The following is a 21,916-nucleotide window of genomic DNA, read 5'->3' as shown; positions in this document are numbered from 1 at the left end:
TTGATATGAAATGTAGTAATGATGTGTAGTGTATTCATGCTTTGTTGTATTTTTGGTGCGCGCATTGTGCATTTTAATTGAAAATTGTCCTATTATGTTGGCATAATTGGCACAAGCCTAAATTTGAGACTTAATGTGGGTCAGCAGTCATGACCTGATTTCAACACTGGTATGAATATCAGACTCACTGGTATGCATTAGTGTAGAAATTCTGTGCTAGAGGGAGCTTTCACCAGATTCTTAGCCTTGGAGCAGACAGTGTCAGACTATTGATAAATTTATTTCATCTCCATAGCAACACAAACATTGAGACCATTTTGCTTATTGCAGGAGCTGCTGAAACTAGCTATCTCACCAAGGCTACATTTATTGTAAACATCAGGAGTGAGAATCGTAGGACAAGTTAAGGTTATGATGCTTAGCTATGGAGGAAGTTTGAGTCCTGTCATAGAATGCTCCATATTGTTGTTCAACAATATCGGCAAAGGGGTGTAACTAATCACTGGACTGGACTACTGGACTGGAACACTGGACTGGACTACTGGACTAACATATTTTTTGTTTTTACACATTCTGAGGTTGGTTTATTGAGTCTTGCTAGCTAAGGACCTTCAGAAAACTTGCAGTCTGCTACTAAAATGATGAGTATGAGGAGTGGAGTAAGCAAAAACTGACTTCTCACTACTTGTTATGCTCTACAGCATTTATACACTTCTTAGTATTGTGTTTTGGAGATTGTAATATCTAGCAATAGCTAACCAAAAATCATTTTACTATATTTGTACTACCTATGATACACCCGTAGCCTTAAACTAAAAAGCTCAGACCCCTGGGACACAACTTATCCTTCCTAAGACTACTGTAGCTAAGTTCGCTCATACATGCAATATACAAACTCATTGTACAACTGTAGGTATTTTCTGCTATCATGATTAGTTCTTACATGTGCTGGTTGGTGTACTACTACAATATGTGACCAAATTTACAAGCTTGCTACTATCTCCAAGACGTTATTGTTGGTTAACCATAACTAGCACATTCCCTGCAGCATACTGATAAGGAGTATAGGTATATGTACTGTAGAAGAACATAATAAATAGAGGTGAAATCACTAGAAATAGGTTTTTGCTTACTCCACTCCTCACACTCATCATTTTAGTAGCAGACTGAAAGTTCTCTGAAGGCCCTTGGCTAGCAAAACTCAATAAAACCAACCTCAGAATGTGTAAAAACCAAAAATATGTCAGTCCAGTAGTCCAGTCCAGTGTTCCAGTCCAGTAGTCCAGTCCAGTGATTAGTTACACCCTCGGCAAAGTCTTTATGATTTACGGCATAATAACTGGGAAAATAAATTGTATTGTTTGTGTTGCAAAAGAACTCTAGGGTGTAACTAATCACTGGACTGGACTACTGGACTACTGGACTGAGTGGTTTTTACACATTCTGAGGTTGGTTTTATTGAGTCAAGCTAGCCAAGGGCCTTCAGAAAACGTGTAGTCTGCTACTAAAATGATGAGTGTGAGGAGTGGAGTAAGCAAAAACTGACTTCTAGTGATTTCACCTCTACTTATTATGTTCTTCTACAGTACATACACCTGTGCTCCTTATCAGTATGCTGTAGGTAATGTGCTAGTTATGGATAACCAACGATAACATCTTGGAGATAGTAGCAAGCTTCTAATAAAATTAATTTATTCACATATTATAGTATGCCAACCAGCACACGTAAGAACTAATCATGATAGCAGAAAAATCCTACAGTTGTGCAGTGAGTTTGTATATTGCATGTAGGAACAAATTTACAGTAGCTAGAATAGATTGTCTTAGGAAGGATAGGTTGTGTCTGAGCTACTGTATTTAGTTCAAGGATACAGTGTATCATAGGTAGCATAAATATAGTAAAATGATTTTTGGTTAGCTATTGCTATATATTACAATCTCCAAAACACAATACTAAGAAGTGTATAAATGCTGTAGAGCATAACAAGTAGTGAGAAGTCAATTTTTGCTTACTCCACTTCTCACACTCATCATTATTTTTAGTAGCAGACTGAAGGCCCTTAACCAGTAAGACTCAATAAAACCAACCTCAGAATGTGTAAAAACCAAAAATATGTCAGTCCAGTAGTCCAGTCCAGTAGTCCAGTCCAGTAGTCCAGTCCAGTGATTAGTTACACCAAGAACTCTATTTGGTTTTAATCCAAACACGACCTTGTCATTTTATAATCTCGGAAGCACCCTTGTAGCTAGTTTCGTGCAACCATGTTTTTTTGAAAACCAGACGCTGGTAAACCAGATGCTGGTCACTGTAAAGTGCTAATAACAACAATAACAAGATAGCTTCACATTTATTATAGCTAGTCACCAGATCCTTTCTCGTAATTGAAGGGGGTGTGTCACTTCCACTACTGGGGGTTGAAAGGTGATTGCATGGCGAAGAATATCAGTGTCTTTACATATCTGACTGGGGAGCCAGGAGAGGTGAGGCGCACACTAATAACTGTAATAAAGTCCCGAATTCGCAAGACCTCGTAGCGGGAGGTCTGAGCCAAAGCATCACGAGGCAACAAAACTAAGTCCACGGTACAATAAATTTACTTACATTTAGAGCATCAATGATCGTTACTGCAGTGCGTGCAGTGCGTGTCTTCCGTGTTTTCTTTCTGCGAGTGAGTTTCTGTTTGCTCCACGTGATCCAGTCTCAGCTACCGCGCGCCCTTATAATAGTGAAAATCACACCCACAATCGAATGGGAACAGTGAACCTGGTGTCTCGGTGTTTCTGTCGTCTTTCTGCCGCCATTGCGATAATGACCTGATCACACGCGTCCAATTACAGTGAGTTTAATCGTATCTGTATGTGTTTGGTGGTGTCGATCTCCTAGCTGTGTCATGCTATGAAGTTCTAGTGCTAACTTTAAGACATGAACGATAAGACCACTCCAAGAAAATTCATTTTTATCCCATTTCCCGCCCGCATGCAAATTCTCCATATGGTTTTATTTATTATGCTGTAAACTAAACATTTTATTCATTGTTTATCACGTGAATGTGTAGCAGTTGTACACAGGTACTATTTCTAGCAGTAACCTTATTCAGAGTCATAATCCATAGAGCTTTTATACTGTATTTCATTCCCTTAGTTTAGCTCTAATAGCTGTTGTGTGAGTCATGGATTTAAAAATTTGTAGCATAGCTATAATGAATAATGAACCGCCCGCCCACATTCAGTTTTGAGATCAATGAATTTTCTTGGAGTGGCCTTATGTTTTGAAGGAAATCTCTTGAAGCAGTCCTTATGATTTAGTGTACGGTGGAGTCCATTAACACACACTCCCTGTAACGGCCACCTTCTAGTCTTATTTGGACCACAACATAGTTATCATATTCATTACAAGGACAGCTTTGCTAACCTGTAAACGTGTCACCTCTTCTCCATCAAAAACTTTTTCTGTTCATCTGTCACTTCTTGGTGGAATTCTCTCACTGATGCCACATGTGTTACTTGTCATTATGATGAATTTATATCATCTGTTAAGGATTTTACTTAAATAAGCTTGTGTAGTATGTTTTTTATGTTATTGTATATGAGATTTAATTTCACTGTTCTATAGCACTGATCTTCGGCCTTTCTTCCTATTTCAACATCACTTTGAAGGCTTCTTGAGGTATGAAAAGCTGTGTTGAGGTAAGACTATATCCCTACATTAGAGATCTGTGTGCCTCCCACAAATGTTATTAACCTTATAGGCAGGTAAAAATCTGATAAGCCTCCGAAGGTCAATCCAACTAAGCACAGCTATTCACGGCTGCTTGGACGTTATAGATATTCTTGGATAGTTAGCTGTAACCCGAATCCTTTTTATTATAAAAAATAAGAAAGTAACAGTGAATCTTCAAGAATGACCATATTACCCCATTTACCACCACTTCTAACCGTACATGTCTTTCATGACTATTGTTTGTACATACATACATTACTTTACTGCAGCACAACCTCTTGCCATATGCATATATAAGCAGCGATTTGGAATTTCACATCTTTAACCCCCCTCACTATATGTGACCGGATATACGAAAGCCAACATAATCACGCAAGCCTAAATTTATAGTATAAATGTTGAATACAAATGGAGTGAAATAATATTATTGAAAATTCCATAATTTTTTTGAATGCTTTAGTGAAGAAAGTGTCTACAATAAAACCTGGATATCATCTTATATGCCTATTCTAGTGGAGCTCGAATTTTTTCATTGTAGTACACCAGCATGGTCAAGTTTGCTTACGTCACATTAAAGAGATATTACATGATTGATCTTTCTTCACTGATTTTGCCTTTGCATGTGGCGAAGAAAAGAAAACCTTAGCCAGTAATCGATTCCCTATCCATGATGTTGCAAATTTCAACTCTGTATGTCATTCGGCTCCTGTCGTACAGTATGACTGTTTTAGCAAGCACCTGTAATTTATTTTCCTGCACTTGCTGTACAAATTGATCTTTCTGTTGTTGCTATTTTGTAGGGCTGTAACCCTTAAAGTTAATGGCATATGAGACTGAAAATTTGCCAGAACATACACTAGGCTAAGCAGATTATATATGTAATAAATGGGAAATTGAAAATTGCACAATTGTGTTGGGTTTTTGCAGATCCGGTAACTATTACATCACTATTAGATTTTAAAAATCACATGACAGCATAATTTTATTACAGTGGAACCTGTCTAAAGCGGTCACCTTCAGGCCAGAAATATTTGGCCTTTATAGAGAGGTGGCTGCCTAACTCAATATCCAGCCATAAGGCACAAACCAAGGTTTGGCCTTTATACAAAAGTTCCAGGGACTTATATACTCAGGTTTATATACAATAATACACCACTTACGTAACTGACAGAAAAGAGCCAGAAGCTAGGCAGTGCCAGTCGGTGGAGACAGCGCATGCATTATCAGCTGATTGAGCTGACTAGACTTCCTCGGGATGAAGGAAAAGCAGTGGTTTTTAGATCATAAAGATGGTGAACTGATAACTACACAATTGGAAATCCAGGAATCAAGATCGTGAGGTGAGTTGTAATTAGAATCACGCAAAGAATGGAGTGGGCAAGAGCTTATCTATACTTTTAGTATATAATATTACAGAAGTATGAAGCAGTGCAGTTACTGTAGTTTACTCACCATAATGGCTGTAGGCTGTAGCTGGCTGCTTTGTGAGAGGTATTTTGTATAGCGAAGTGCTGTTTGGGACTGCTAAAGCTGGCTGTTATACGTGTTGTAGAGGTGACCGCTTAATGCAAACTATTTTTGTACAAACTGATTGGGAATCAGTCGGGACTGTAGTCATGTGGCCGTTATGCTGAGGTGACCGCCCAACTCAGGTGACCATTAAGGGAGGTTCCACTGTATATTAATTGCATAAATTAGTAGTTAGATTAGGCCTTGTGATTTCTTTGGTAGTTTGAAATTCTTCCTAAACATTCAGGCTCGTACTATGAAAAATAGTTGACATGCTGCACTTGCAAACACGAAAATGTACATGTCACACACGCACACTGCACAGACACACAAAACTTAGCATCATAAGGGTGTTTTCAATGTCGTTAATAAATTTATACATGCAATTGCTACTGATGACATGGCCACATCAAATGGTGCAAATCACACCGTACATACAATCACCAACATATTTGTTATGCTTCATCAGTTCCTCTCCATAAGAAAAGAACTTCCAAAAAATCTAATAAGTTGTGAAATTTTACGTATGAGGTATGATGATCTGGTTTCTTTATATACCACACCACACGGGGTTTAATTGTGGGATTTAGTTTAAAATACAGTCTTAATGACACTGATAAAAATATCTTGAAATTAACTCCATTGAAACTGTACATAAGTAGCTAAAAATCTATAAAACTTTTTATGCTACAGTTAAACTTAATAACATTGTGCTTGTCCAATCCAATAATGTGCTATAAAATGCCTAGCAATCTTTCTGTTGTAAAATATGTACTATAGACTAGTCATCATTAGAATTAGTGCTCTGCGATATATTGGTAATACCGTTTATCATGATAAATTATCATAACCGATTATCATACCGTGCCTTTGATAACCGATATATCGAAATACCGGTATATCGATGAATACCGGTATAGGATTGCTTTTAACCCAGCCTTTGGTGTTTAATTATTCAATTTGTTGATGGTTTAGCAGACACGCACTAAACAAAAACTTGAGGTTGTCACATTACAACACATTCCTACTTGTACTGAACTGTATTTTTGGTCTGTGGGATGCATACCGCTTCATACTAGGCCCAAGAAATGATGCAATAGTTACAATAACAAGCTAACTATATACCGATATACTGCAATAGTTTCCTGTTACTAGTACCGTGTATTCAAATTTCAATACAGCCGAACTCTAATTAGAATACAGCAACAAGTTAGGCACGAAAAATGTCAATATAAGAAGAACCTACAAGATTCAAACCTGCAGCCTACATTATCACAGCTCACATGTGCAATATGTATGTATGTAATTTCGTCGGTCGAAATAGAATCAAGAGTACAGTAGTACTGTTTAAATAGAGATCCCCAAAAATGACACTCGCCGCCTAACATTAAAATTAAAAGCAAGAAAACACTTACAGGCAGCTGGATATACGTAGAGTTTTAAAAAAATCTTTGAAACTCAAATATGCATCTGACTACCTGCCTCTGCCTTTCCTGCCTGCCTTCAGTCACAAGGTTAGAGGCCAAACTAAGCAGTGCACGACCACCATTTTACACTACACTACAATAACAAACTCACCAGTGGGATGTGCTGTTTTGAGAGTTCAACGAGTTTATGCCCTCTGAGCTTTGTCTATTTCAATCAAGCTCATAATTGTCTTGTTGCAATGAAACTATACCGAGGCATTAATTCTCCTTATACTTTCATTGAGTAGCATATATAGATGCTGTGAACTTACTTAAGTGCTCGGCGCTTGGTAGATGCCTGTATCTGTACGATAGATTCAATGCCATGCCTATTATTTAATTAATGCGATCTTGGTTGATTAATAACGATCGAGCACTGAGACCGCATCTATTAACAATCTATCACGATTACACAACCCATTATTATTATTGGCCTAGCTTATTCACAACGAAAATATGAAATAGTGACTGGCTGTCTCAAGATACAGCAGTCACCCTAATAGAATGGTCAGCTCTATGCTAAAACAAGCGAAACCAAGCAAACTAGTATATTAAAATATATTATTTTAAATGAAGCAAAGATCCAAGCGATAAAAAATAGTGAAACAAGAGGTATTATGTAATAGCTTGGCGGGAAAACCCTTACTTTGACATAAACCAAAATGATTGTTATAACATGCCAATGTAGCGATTTTCCTATAGAACTATGCTGTAATACTCTCATTCATCTCTTTTTATTGTTTTTACTTCATTTTTTAATTAAATGACAGACGGGTTTCCAGCTTTGTGCATCATTTACAATATCTGAAACCACATGCTAAACATTTATTTGTGATGTTTACACATTCAAATCAAAATAGTCGGTGCTGCAAAATCATTTGAATCACAAACTCTACAAATACAGGAACAGGATAGCTTCACTAACAATGATCAATTTCATTACAAGCAGAGCATAGAACTTCATCTAGCAAATGATTGGGGGGTTATGAGAGTAAGGGTGCAGGAGACAATGTAAAGATCAAGTGTTTACTGTGTGTAAGGGCATGCTCCTCTAGAAAAGAATTGTACTTTTGACTGTCTCAGATTGCTTCTGCTACATTTTCTGGTACTTGAGGATTACCCAAATTATTACTGTTCTTGATGCTTTCTCTCAGCCAGCGTTGAAACCAGGTCGGGTCATCCAGGTCTGACCAGGTTTACAATTTATCCGGGTCTGACCCGGATTGGATCACGTGAGAAACAAAATTGTTCGTTTGACGACGTGGAAACTTATAAATGCTATCGCGTAGCTTTTCGTGAGCCACGCCCACTTATTGCATTATTACCAACATATGCGAGGGTAGCTATTGTCAGTAGGTGAAGACCTTTTTTTTTTTTTTTCTTTGGTCTTCAACCTACAGCTAGGCTGAAGTTGCAATATTTACTCAACACGAATCGAACGCTCAAAATGTAGACTCGTTCGCTCGCTCGAGACTACGGGTCACATCCGGGTCAAATCCGGGTCAGTGGGTCATCCGGGTCAGCAGTAGTGACCCGGTTTCAACATTGCTTTCAGCTACTGTACCTGCCATAATAGATGCTGAGATTTTTATTTTGCTTAAAATTAAGGGGTGGGGAGGGAGAGATATTATCAAAGAAGAGGCAAGTGACCCTTAAATGAAGCCCTGGAGCATTATCACCACATCACTTACTGATATATCACATTTACGATTTCAGTACGGACAAACTGCAAACAGCAAGAACAGTAAAGATGTCTTGAACCTAATTGCCTACATTACTTATGTAAAGCATTACATAATATTTCAAGTACACAAAAAAAAATTGGAATTTTCAACTAGAGTAGGGACCATAGCACATTGATAAAAAGTACTGAAACAAGCTGGAGTAGTGCATGATATTAATTCACAGTAAAACAATAAGAAATGTTATATCCCTACTGTGTTCAAGATACCATAATGGGAATGCACAGTAGAGATATGACACTTCTTATTGCTTTACTGTGATTTAATATCATGGACTACTCCAGTACTTTTTATCGATGTGCTATGCTAGTTGAAATTTTTTTTTGTGTGTGTACTTGTTTGTTAACTTTTTTTGTAAATAATTATTATGACTGGTGAACCCACACATACCTCATCAAAAGAAAGAAATGGAGTCGCGAGCCCCAGCTATCTATTATCGTCTGGAAAGTGAAATATCCATCACGCTTCATTGTCAGCTATCAGCTGCAGTACGAATCAATAACTGTTCGAAAAGCACTTCTGCAATTAAAGTACCCACTATGAAAAATACGGATGATTTTCATTACGAAAGGAAGCCCCCATATGCTACTGCCAAATCAACACTTTTCGTTGTCAGCAAAGATGAATGGGACTCAAAGTAGGACACTGGTACGTAAGTCCATGGAGAATGCATTGTACGTACTGCGGTATGCCAAAAGGCACCTCTCAAGCTGAAGCAACATTGAGCAGTGGAAAAATCAAGCCCGTAGCCTTAGCCGTTGTTGAGTTATGCTTGTCTGAAGGCATCAGTCAGTCAGTTACTCAGTCAGTCAGTAGAAAATTACGTTAAATATATATATAAATTCCGTAGCAACTTGTTGAAACATTTCAGGTTGATCTGAAGGCTTGTTTAGTTTTGCCTAATCAACATACTGCCTCATCGTCATCAGGGAAAATTGAGGCTGGTTTTTGGGTGATGTTATTTTGTGGACCACGCCTACTCCTTTGTGGTCCACTTAATCCAGCAAAATGCGGTAGACTTCTTAACTAGTAATATCTATTGGATAGTTACTTTATACTTTTAGTACATTATTACTTACAACCTTCGATTATGGTTTTGAGGTAAACTATTGTTATTACATATACAAAACATGCCAGGGTTGAGGCCAGTACTGCACTAATGCCAAGTCATTCATTTTTCAAAGCTACACATTTCACACAGCCAATCAACTCACTCTGTAGTCCACATACTACAGGGATGTAAATCACTTTGTACTAGTACAGTACGTGGTGGCATTACCAACATTGTGGGAATGCATACAAGACACCCTAACCCTAATGTAGCACCTGCCTTGACAACATTATTATCTGTGTCGTCTCTTTAATCATTGCATGCAATCACTTGTATAATTATGATTAAACAGTTGCATGTTTAATGGTACAAAAGTAGCTACTTATATTGTATCTTATAATTTTTTTTTTCCTTTCCATGCCATACACACATTGGTTTCATTCATGTTGCTGAGGGTTCATATACTTACATCTTTTGTTGTATTGTACATATTGTCATCATTCACGGTTGTCATCAGTCATGATGGCTTTTCTTCTATTTCAGAAAACCCGATCTGTTTTGTTCAGCAGACTATAATGTATTTTGTGAATGCTATCCCACTAAGGACCTGTGAGAAGGCTTAAAGCCTGTGAATACAAGGAATCATAAACATGTAGCTGAAACATGAAGAATGAAGTTCAAAATAATCCCAGACCCAGTGGTGACTTGATCCCCGCGACATGCAGTCTAGACATGCACCAGAGGAGCCACAACAGCTGGGAGGAGCCACAACAGCTGGGAGGAGCCACAACAGCTGGATGTATTTGATATAATCCCTGTGAAGAATTCTAAGGTAATTAATTTCTGTCAAGGAGTTATAAAACTGAAAACCACAATCAATTACTGTGGTCGTTTCTATATAAGAAATTAAAACTAACTGATGATCATTTGGAAAAGTCATCATCCTTCTTACTTTCTGATGTATGAAATTTTTAGAAAGGAGACTACTAAAACTAGTAGTGCTCTTTGAAGTCAGTCATTAACAAGTGTGTGCAAACTTTTGGGTAGTAACTCCCAATTATAAGTGTGCTATATTAGAGCTGCTTACCAACAATATCTCTTACCCAAAATAATAATGGTGCATGGCTACGAGTGGGTATAAACAGTGGACCCGGAAACCAAGGACCCGGGACCTGGGGACCCACCGCGCTATTTTTGGAATTTTATACACTTCACAATATTCTATACTTGTACTAGGTACATCTGCTTGTAGTCGCATGGCCAATCCACTTTTCCTTGTCATGGTGTCTCACACGATGTTTATACTAATTAGAAATTCATTAATTATAAGCACCTCTGAAAAAGTGTCTAAAGTTGACAGCATTTATTGGCCACTCACCAGCTGCACAATGAGCATACTAGTCTATTACGTATATCGCTAGCATTGTGCAAACAATTATTCCAGGGAAATAACAATTACTAGCTAAGCCTCTTAGCCGGAAAGTTTCAGCCAGGGAGCAAACTCTACAACCGGACCTCATACATAATAGTGCATTTTCACAATGTTTCTAAACTTTAGTAGCTAGGCGACATAATAGACTAGTATGCTCATTGTGCAGCAGGCAAGTGGCCTCACAAGTGGCCTATAAATGCAGTCAGCTTCAGACACTTATAATTTCTAATTGGTATAAACATTGTGTGAGACATTGTGACGGGGAAAAAGTGGATGATTGGCCATGCAAGATTACTTGCAGAGGTACCTAGTACAAGTATAGAATATTGTGAATTGTATAAAATTCCAAAAAGAGTTGGATCTTTGTTGGTCCCCTGGTTCCAGGTCCTTGGTCCCCGGGTCCACTGTTTATACCTACCCCATGGCTACGTGCAATTACTGTTTATAAAGTATGTTCACTAGAGAACATACGTAGCTTTATTGCATGAGGTTGCTAGTGTAAAACTGAATGCCACAATCGATTATTTGGTTGTTTGCTATAAATAAAATTAGTTTACTCTGATCACTGTTATTGTCTTGTAAATACCTGAACTCTGTTGTTCTATAATTTTTAGAAAGATTTCTGCTAAAACTAGCTGAAACCTTGTAGTGTGACACATCTAGCTTTATGCATCTTTGTATAAGCCACATCTGTGTTTTACATTATACTGTATGTATATATATATATATTTGTGCGTACATACATATTAGACATAGCAAGTGAATGTAACTAGCAAGGCATAAAGTGACAAAACCTTATTAGTGTAATAACCACCTGATAATAGTGACTGTGTCATAAAGATTGTTAAGATATACTTGATAACCTCATCAATAAGACCACCTCCTTTAGTGACCATTTCAAGTAAACTCCAAGTACATAACTAAGGTGACCCATTAATAAGACCACCTCATTATAGTGACCATGTCAAGTAGGTTTCAAACAAACGTAAAGTTTATATCATGACCTTGCTAATAACATAGTAGACGAGGAAATTTCAAATGGGGAAATTCAGAGTGCTGAAAAAGCTACAAAACCAGAAAGATTCACTGGGAGTGGTACGTATGTATTACAAACCACAAATCCTTTTAAACTCTGTCTTAAATTGTAGTTACAAATTGTTCCATTTGGTAATCCTTTTAAGGTACTCGTCTGCTTTATGTACTGTACTTTTTATTATTCCATTCATTTTTTATTGATAATGAAACTCCTTTTACATAGAGTCAATGTTTCGTATGCTAATCAAATTGCAATGTGTCTATAGATCTATACAGAATCTGTTAATATAATACATTACTTGTGACTTCCATAGTTGCCAAATTCTGTGCATGCTTTTTTGTTATCAGATACACTTGATTGCACTAGTAGAGGAATTACATGACTGCTCTTAGAGTGTTTCAATCTTGAATAGCCTGCCTACCGTGAGTCAGGAAAAATTCGCTGTCGAAAACTTTTCATCGCTGGCTGTATTGACGAAAATTTTAACGACAAAATAGTTTAACTATACGAATAATTTGTGCATACAAATATTAACGTTAGGTAGCTATTCCATCAAATTTTTTTGTCGATTATGCCAGGGATGAAAATTTGTTGTCAAAATTTTTATAAACAAAAATTTTCTATGCCTGATTTATAGTATTCATGCTAATCATGGAAAGCAGGAGCCATCTTACAACAAAATTTTCAGCATAACATTAATGTTTAATAGAACAGATTTCATTAGCAGCAGCACCAGCAGCAGCAGCAGTAGTACCAGCAGCAGCAGCAGTAGCACCAGCAGCAGCAGCAGCAGTAGCACCAGCAGCAGCAGCACCAACAGCAGCACCAGCAGCAGCAGCACCAGCAGCACCAACAGCAGCACTAGCAGCACCACCACCACCAGCAGCAGCAGTAGCACCAGCAGCAGCAGCACTAGCAGCAGCAGCAGTAGCACCAGCACCAGCAGCACCAGCACCAACAGCAGCACTAGCAGCACCACCACCAGCAGCAGTAGCACCAGCAGCAGCAGCACCAGCAGCAGTAGCACCAGCACCAGCAGCAGTAGTACCAGCACCAGCACCAGCAGCACCACCAGCAGCAGCAGCAGCAGTAGCACCAACAGCAGCACCAGCACCAGCAGCACCAACAGCAGCACTAGCAGCACCAGCAGCACCAGCAGTAGCACCAGCACCAGCACCAGCAGCACCAGCACCAGCAGTAGTAGCACCAGCACCAGCACCAACACCAGCAGCAGCAGCAGTAGTACCAGCACCAGCAGCAGCAGCAGTAGCACCAGCAGCAGTAGCACCAGCAGCAGCAGCAGCAGCAGCAGCAGCAGCAGCAGCAGCAGCAGCAGCAGCAGCAGCAGCAGCAGCAGCAGCAGCAGCAGCAGCAGCAGCAGCAGCAGCAGCAGCAGCAGCAGCAGCAGCAGCAGCAGCAGCAGCAGCAGCAGCAGCAGCAGCAGCAGCAGCAGCAGCAGCACTAGCAGCACCAGCAGCAGCAACAGCAGCAGCACTAGCAGCACCAGCAGTAGCAGCAGCAGCAGCAGCAGTGCATACCAACTATGAATGTGATCTTTTGGTGTTTAGGCAACAAACGTCCCATTGTTGGGCAGTTTTCATTGAAAAAAAATTTAACAATAGGTCAGGGACACACATAATGATCCATTCAGCAAGCCAAGCTACATTTATCTTGGAACTCTACTATTGCTATGCCCTTGAAACAATAATAAAATGAATAATATGAACAAAATGCCAAATTTCATTTTTGTCAGAGATATATTTTACTTGATACTTTCTAGTGGACCTATACTTCTTGCATAGAACCACAAGAAGGTTGTTTAGAGTAGAAGGATGCTTTTCTAGGAGTGCATTATTAAAGTATTTTGAAATAGATAAATGTATTATGTACGTCTACCAGCAGCTTTATTTAATACTCAACTATGCTAGTAGCTGGTACTTCAAATAGCTACCAGTAACCACACCCCTCTGTGTTCACCCTTCTCATTGGCCCCACTTTCCACTTAATTGGGACTAGATTTATAGCTTACAGTATTGTGTATATCTGCACATTCTTACATGTGAATCCCAAACTGGTTACATAATCACTGTATGTGCGACAGAAAAGAATCAGGCAAAAATATTTAGCAGGTGAGCATGTTGTCTTTTTCATTACCAGTGGTATAGGTCTTGCTCAGTAAAATTTTAGAGATGCTTCAGGTTTGACGCAGAGCTTTGCTTGCAATTGCAGTGGCCCAATTCATCACAGAATATTTCTTCATGTTTCTCAAGTACGTTTGTCAAGTTTTGTCTGGTAAGTAGGTTTTGAGATGTTGTTAATGTTTGCAACTTCTGTCCAATCCAGTCTATATAGCTAGTTCCGTCCAAGGAGTAAAATTCTGTCACCTTCAACTACTACAATAACTGTCTAGTCTGTCCATGTATGGATACTTCAGGAACCCATTACTGTCAGGAATCTATTTGTGTACCTCTGTAATTCCAGTGAGCAGTTGTGAAGGTCTGGTTTATATAGTTTCTCAGTCCATATTTTCTCACTGGCTATGGTAACTCCTGCCCCTGTGTCAAGTTCCATGGTAACCAGAATGTTGTTTATTGTTGTCAACACTTTGGAATGTGATGGGGTGATGCTGTGTGAACATGTACTATGTCAGCAATTCCAGACAGGGATGTAGGACTGGCTTCAACACTGTTCATTTGAGTCTTTGGCTTCTGACTACTATGACTTTTCTGACTTACTGGCTTTGGTGTTTTGTGGACTCTCTTATCTGATATGCTTTATTAATATGGCCTGTTTTGTGGAATTTATTGCATCTTGCTGGATTGAAAATGGCAATGTGTAGGTGTCATGTTCCCAAACATCCGTAGCATGCTACACAGAGTAGGTGCATGCCTTCTCTTAAAGGTATGCCATTGTTTCCATGTGAGAACTGAATGTCTCTAGAGTCCTTCTGTGCTCTTTTCATGGAGTGTGCCAGGACCATTGCCTTGCAAGTGTCAGGTCAGCTTTGGCTAAAAGTCTATGCTGAACAGCTTCATCATGGATGAGACACACAAGGTGATCCAAGCCTACCTCAACTTCCCTAGCTAGTTACTGCCCGGGCTACGGTACACGTGGTACACGTGGTATCCTCAAACTTCACCTCGAAACGTGTGTGACAAGTAGCGAGTCCTACCATATTAAGTACGATATTCACTATTCCAGATGGTGTAGATCTACTGTCTATATAGTATTACCTGCATGGCTGACTCTAGGCGCGAACAGCTGAGAGGTGTGACACTCCGGTTCTCGCTTCAGGCACGGCGAATAGTGATCTAATTAATTCAATAAGGTGTGCGCTTTGCTAACAATTTGCCAAGTTTTATTTTGCCAACAGTGATATTTTGCTTGATTCGCAAAATTTTCCCCCCTTCCAAAGTTTTCCTCCATACGGTATTTGACCAATGCAGGGGCTTTGCATGAGCTGTAGCAGTAACCTTCATGGCTCTATCATGCTCAGCATACGCAATTACTCGATCATTCATGACTCATGATTTAGCCTAGGCTCAGATGGAATTGGTCTTGTAAGGTACATATATAACTATGTTGGTATAATGTATGTGTAAAGTTGTTGCCACTGTATTGGTTTTGCGATTGTCACACATTGATAACATTTGCAAACTCTGGTGACATTTGGTGATGTTGTGGCCCCACAATCGACTTTTGCATGTTAGACTATAAAAGAATTGGAATGAACCATTAAGTATCTTACTGCTGGCTGGCACTAGTGCAAAGTTGTACAAACTGCAGTTAGTGCAATATCTATTTATTGCACTGCAGTCAGAGCTTTATAACCATAATGCACTCTTTGTGGTCTGTAGCAGTGCCAAATACTAATCATGGTACTCGTAGCACCTTTTGTACAACCCACACTAAGTGATACATTCTATTGTATTCTGTATTGTACTAGCTCAAGCCTAACAAGTAGGTTGAGATCTTTCCAATACGTAAAATAAACTAGTTATGATATTGGGCGTATAAAGACTATTAATTGTGAGTTTTAGTTTTTTTGTAAAAAACATCTTTGATTTGAACTACAGCTATAGCAGCTGTTATACTATATAATTATGCTAAACTGTTCTACTAAAGCACCTACGTACTGATCAACAACAGCTATACCAACCACTGCTCCAGCCACTATCACAACATCAAGTGATCTTATAACAATAAAAACCATGAAAGATAGATATATTGCTGTTTGCACCTGTAAGCTAGCTATGTTTAGTATAGCCATGATAATGATTAAAGAATTGTCGGTAAATCCCTACTCAGCTCAGTTAAGATATGAACATCTTAATGTTCATGACATTTGTCCTAGGACACACTTGCTTGATATAGCTATTAGAAAATAGGACAATAATAGATTCAAATGAACATCGCACTATTACTACAATTATGTCAGCTCTAATTTTAACAATTTCTGTTAAGAACACTCAGTTGTTACACAGTCATCCAGAAATACTTACAACCCCATAACTTTAAGTTCTGTACCCCCAAAACCCAGCAAGTGCTTCCATTTGCTCTCCAAATCAAACACAATTGTAACTTCATTGTGACATTATGATACATTGCATTCAAGTACGAAAAGAACAATTGATGTTATGTGCGTGACTAATTACTGATACGTATGTTTGTAATAAAGCATGCATGTCTCCATCAAGTTAAGAATTATTATAACTCTTCACCTTATATCTCTTCCTGTGTGGTGTTGGTGTCTTGCAACCCCAACACTTGCTAGATATTCTTGCTCAACAGCTGTTTCCTCAGGATGAAACTTTGAACCTTCAACTGTTTCTATGTTGACATGCAGGTTACGTACCTACTAGTAGAACAATATCTCACGTCCTTATATAACAGACTTACAGTATATCAATAAAGGTGGCAAGTGATTTACAACAATTCTAGACAATTTTCAACAGGTGAAAAACTTCACTGTGCAACTGCTTCTATGTTTACAATAGCCCACATTAAACAAAAACTAGGAGAATAGAGGAAAAGACGTATAGCTAGGAGAAAATGATAAAATGCTGTAATGATTAACTCGCTGTTTTGGTCTAAGAAAAAGTGTTTAATTACCTGACTCGGAAATAGACATTTCACTAAAGCAATATATTTTATCTGCACTTCAAGTTTGTATACTTAAACTTTTTTAATACACTGTTTGATGCTTGTCACAGAAATTCTTATCATCCACACAAGCAGTGCTGTTTATAATCATCTGTTCATTTATTTAAATGTGCCATCCTTGTATCCATATCAACTTCATCTGGCCATAACTCAATCGTATTTGTATCTATACGTTTTTATGGTTGAGCATATAAATATGTATGTGCAGTTATGCATGAATATTAAAGTACCAGGTTGTGTATGCATACTTATGTTCCAATGTGAATTCAGCACCTATAATTTTGTTTCTTCGTGCAAGAGCATACTTTGTAAATGCAGTAGTGTTGGGTGGTATACCGAAAATACCGTATACCACGGTACTTTCATCAAACCATTTGAAAGGTATTGACTTTCAAATATACCAGTAATATTGGAATAACTGTGTTGTGCTATGAGGGAAGGGGGCGTCTGAATGGAATGGTGGAATGGACTGGTGGACTGGAATGGAATGAAATGGTGGAATGGAACGGTACTTTGGTAATTTCAATTGGTAGTCACCTCTTTATAAAGACCACCTTCTAACAAAGACCACCTCTTTATAAAGACCGTTTTACTTTAATGTTTATATTGCTGCTATCTTGTTGTCTTAGAGTGTATCTTCATAGAATGGTCTTATTGATCAGTTGGGCGCCACATGCCTAGAAAAGTCAGAGAGTGATATCTGTTTGTAATACAGCAATATACCCCATGCAAAAACAGTTTGGCTGTACAAAAAATGACGTCCCCATCAAACTAAAAGTAACACAACAACTAAAGGAGCTAATATCTGGGTGAGGCCAAGAAATATTGGCAAATAACTCGCAATAATTTATAACTAATTTGGTCCTTTATCATTGACTCGTACAGTCTTGCTGTATTCCTAATTAATTCCTTGTAACTCTAACTGGCTAGTACCTTTTTTCTCCTCTTCAATGCCAGACTATTGAGAAAGGTACAAATTTAGATTTACAGGGAATTAATTAGAAATACCGTCAGACTGCACAAGTCAATGATAAAGGACCAAGATTATTGTAAATTATACTTGCCAGTATATATTAACATTCATTTCTTGGCCTCACCGGATATTAGCTCCTTTAGTTGCCACAACTTGCCAGTTGCTTTTAGTTTCGTGGACACATCTTTTTTTTGTATAGCCAAGCTGTTTTTGTATGGGGTATATAGCTATTACTGTATTGTATCATAAATCAGATATCACTGGCTTTTCTAGACATAACATGTGGCACACAATTCATCAATAAGACTGTCTTATAGGGCTCTAAAACAACAATTCAGATATTAAAGTAAAACGGTCTTTGTAAAGAGGTGGGTTTTGTTAGAAGGTGGTCTTTTTAAAAAGGTGACCACTAATTGAAATTACCAAAGTACCAACATTCCAGTCCACCATTCCATTCCACTGAATCCAGACGCCCGAGGGAGGGCAAACATCAGATCTTGGCATTTGATTAAGTTATGTGTTGATGGTTTGGATGTGACCACAAGGCCAGCCTAACAGTAAACTGTGAGGTTTTAGGTTACAACCTAGTGCCAGCCTACTTGTAACAACTGTAGAGATGTTAGTAAAATGCATTTATAACCTGTTAGTCATGAGTAAAATTTACTGGTGGTATATACCCAACTTTGGTGGATAGTAACTACAGATTAACACTTGACTAACATCTCACATAAAGCAATACCAGGTTGATTAAAAGAATGTTATTAGTTGAATGCCAGGATACCGTGAAATACCGGACGCCGGGATATTTTCTCAATACCGAATACCGGGATCAAAAATTCCATACTGCCCAACACTAAAATGCAGTAGGACAGGTCATCCTTGTCTTAAAGCCCAGTTTTAAACACACATATGTATATGTTAAAGCATAGCCGTGAGTGCTATATGAAAAATAAAGTACGAGGCGCGCGGCCGAGTACTTTATTTTTCATATAGCACTCACGGCTATGCTTTAAATGATTTATGGAACTTTCTAGTCATGTAGCTTCACCATACACTAGGACTCGTAATTAACATGCGTTGCACGAACTATTAACAGCCTGAACACACACGAACTAGTTTAATAAAGTAACTCACACGTATATCACCATGATAGTTTGGCATGGTAGACGTTCATCGCGTATTTTGGCAGGTTTTGCTCGCAACCCACAATCGATTCTATTGTGAGTCACAGTGAAATAATTCCGTGATATCTCCAGAACTTGTCCGTTTACATTAACAAACATAACAGCAACGTTACCTTCTCCCACCCATCATCGAAGCATTTAGGTATGTCTATAAAAGCAATCCAGTGGTAAAACTCGTATTGGCTGGGGTGATTGATCACTCAGCGCAGCGAGGCTATCAGCCTTCACCGGCGTGGGTGATTAGTCGTACTAGCGTGAGCCCTGCAGGCTATTAGCCTGCACTAAGGCACGTGGGCAACTGTGCTTTATTTCCCACAAAGAGTGCTTTATTGCCACTACAAAGAGTGCTTTATTCGTTCAATAAAGCACTCTTTGCAGTGTAATAAAGCACTCTTTGTGGTCATGAAGCACTGATGGCCGGCTGAGAGTGTACTTTGTGAAATTTAAAGTACAGTTTTTCCTTTGATCTCGCCCACGCAAAGTTCTATAAGTATTAATAAAGCATGGAAATAACTGAAACACTACAGATTTATGTGTATTATATACAGGAAATCCATTTGAAACATTGGAGGAGAGACAAAAGAGAAGAAGAAAGCAGCAAATAACCAAGATTCTACATGCTCTTTCATCCCATCTAAGTAGGATTGGCTTGAAGATAACCACAGCACAGTTTGATATCATGGTCAATGAACTTACACTTGAGAATGACTGCATTAGTGAAAGTGTCACAGCTTCGATAAATTACCTGATGTTGAAGAATGGGGTACCGATAAGCTTCTACCATGAACTAACTAAAAGGTTCAAAAAACTACCACGTACTTATAAGGTTTGTAAATGACTTAGCTACTTTATATAGGCCTCCCGATGAATAATTAAAATTGCTTAGTACCCTTTTACAAAAATACCAATGTACTTTGTATTATGATATAATACAGCTATAACATTGTAATTTATAATTATCGATTAATCTATTTCATCACTTTTAATGCTTGATTTTAATTATAATAGTATAGTACGAGAATATCTACTTTAAAATATTTGTGTGCGTAATGTGTATACAGGTTCCAGCTTTCAAGAAGGTTGGTAATACAAGCATGCCAAAAATCACAAAAACGCCTGGCAAGGATGAGGGTGTACAGTTTGATTTTAAAAAGTTATTCGACTACGTAAGTTGCTATGAAAGAGGTTTGTCAATTAAATCCATGAAATGTACACAACACTTGAAATTTTACAGATTGCAGAACACCCAGATTATTACAGTGAGAATCGTCACATCAAGGTTACACTCTGTGCTGATGGTGCTAAGTACAGCAGAGGATGCAACTTCTGCCTTTTTTCATTTTCAATATTGAGGAATGGTGTTGTAAATTTAAATAGTTCAAGTAATCAGTATAATTACACTCTATGTACGTTTGTTCTTGAATTCCCAAAATGCTTCTGAAGCATTATATTACTGTAGGCTTTAGTTTTTGAACCTTATTAATTTAATGAACATTGAATCAAAGTGAAAAAAACAATTATACATGAAATGGTGTACATTACTGCAGTACTTTATGGAGGTAGTTTAGTATTTTCATCAGCAAAGTACTGGAGAAGGAATCACTGCACAGTTAGAGGAGAAAGCACTGCAGAAGATCTCTGTGATGCATTCAATCTTTAGAAGAGTGGGCGAAATACAAATATAGCATGAGGCAAAGCTGTAAACAAAAAGATATAGCACTTAAAAGTGTAGTACTCAGCTTTGCCTCATGCTATATTTGTATTTCGCCCACTCTTCTAAATTCTCCTTACCACTTGTTTCTTGTTAATAAATTTTGTTACATGGGCCCAAGCATTTAGTAGTGCTGTGAAGCCCTTTCAATCTGGAACTGTTTATCTAAAGTACTTGAATACAAGCTGAGTTACATATGAGGCTTTAAAATATCCCATACATTTAGTATCACTCATTCAGGAACATAAACATGCTTGTTCCAGTACAAAACCATTGGGAATGAACATATTTTCACCTTATTGATAGGACTGTTTTTGGTAGGGAGTGAATAAGAAATAACTCTATGCTGTAATTTTATTTAGCACTTGTGAAATGCGTTATGTAATACTTATAATATAACTTTGCGTGGGTGAGATCAAAGGGAAAAATGTCACAAAGTACACTTTAGAGAAAAGAGTGCTTTATTGCCCACAAAGAATGCTTCATTACAAATAGGTCTTTATTACAATAAAGCACTCTTTGCGGTGTAATAAAGCACAGTTGCCCACATGCTCTAGTGAAGGCTCATGGCCCACGGCACTTACACCAGTATGACTAATCACCCAAACCTATGAAGGCTTGATGTATAGCCCTCGCCGTTCTGAGTGGTCAGTCACCCCAGCCAATACATACGAGTTCTACCACTGGACTGCTTTACCTAAATGCTTCGATGATGAGAGGGAGAAGGTAATGTTGCTGTTACGTTTGTTAATGTAAACGGGCAAGACTTGGAGATATCACGAAAATACTTCACCATGTGTCACAATACAATCGATCATGGGTTATGACCCAAACCTGCAAAAATACGCAATGGATGTCTACTATGCCAAACTATGGTGAACTATGCGTGAGTTACTAGTATGTGTACATTCAGGCTGCTAATAATTCA

The 21,916-nt window shown here is 38.3% G+C and overlaps 1 protein-coding gene and 1 long non-coding RNA gene across 3 annotated transcripts; both read left to right on the top strand.

Moving 5' to 3' along the window:
- Window positions 1-2,734: 2,734 nt before the first annotated feature.
- On the top strand, window positions 2,735-20,825 carry LOC136245913 (uncharacterized). 2 transcript variants are annotated; one of them, XR_010696177.1, is made up of 6 exons: window positions 2,735-2,837; window positions 3,614-3,687; window positions 10,033-10,321; window positions 19,826-20,103; window positions 20,339-20,443; window positions 20,512-20,825. It is a non-coding gene; the product is annotated as an uncharacterized lncRNA (long non-coding RNA). The 2 variants fall into 2 exon arrangements; XR_010696176.1 differs by having other exon boundaries at window positions 20,339-20,462.
- LOC136246330 (uncharacterized) lies at window positions 11,960-18,994 on the top strand. Its single transcript, XM_066037725.1, is given in 4 exon segments — window positions 11,960-12,016; window positions 12,672-13,154; window positions 13,196-13,489; window positions 18,315-18,994. Coding segments are annotated over 4 exon segments (930 nt in total). The 3' UTR covers window positions 18,411-18,994.
- Window positions 20,826-21,916: the final 1,091 nt, after the last annotated feature.

This window comes from Dysidea avara, chromosome 2 (genome assembly GCF_963678975.1).
Source record: "Dysidea avara chromosome 2, odDysAvar1.4, whole genome shotgun sequence".
Lineage (NCBI taxonomy): Eukaryota > Metazoa > Porifera > Demospongiae > Dictyoceratida > Dysideidae > Dysidea > Dysidea avara.
Note: the sequence above shows the minus strand (reverse complement) of the source record. Positions and strands in the feature narration are given on the sequence as shown.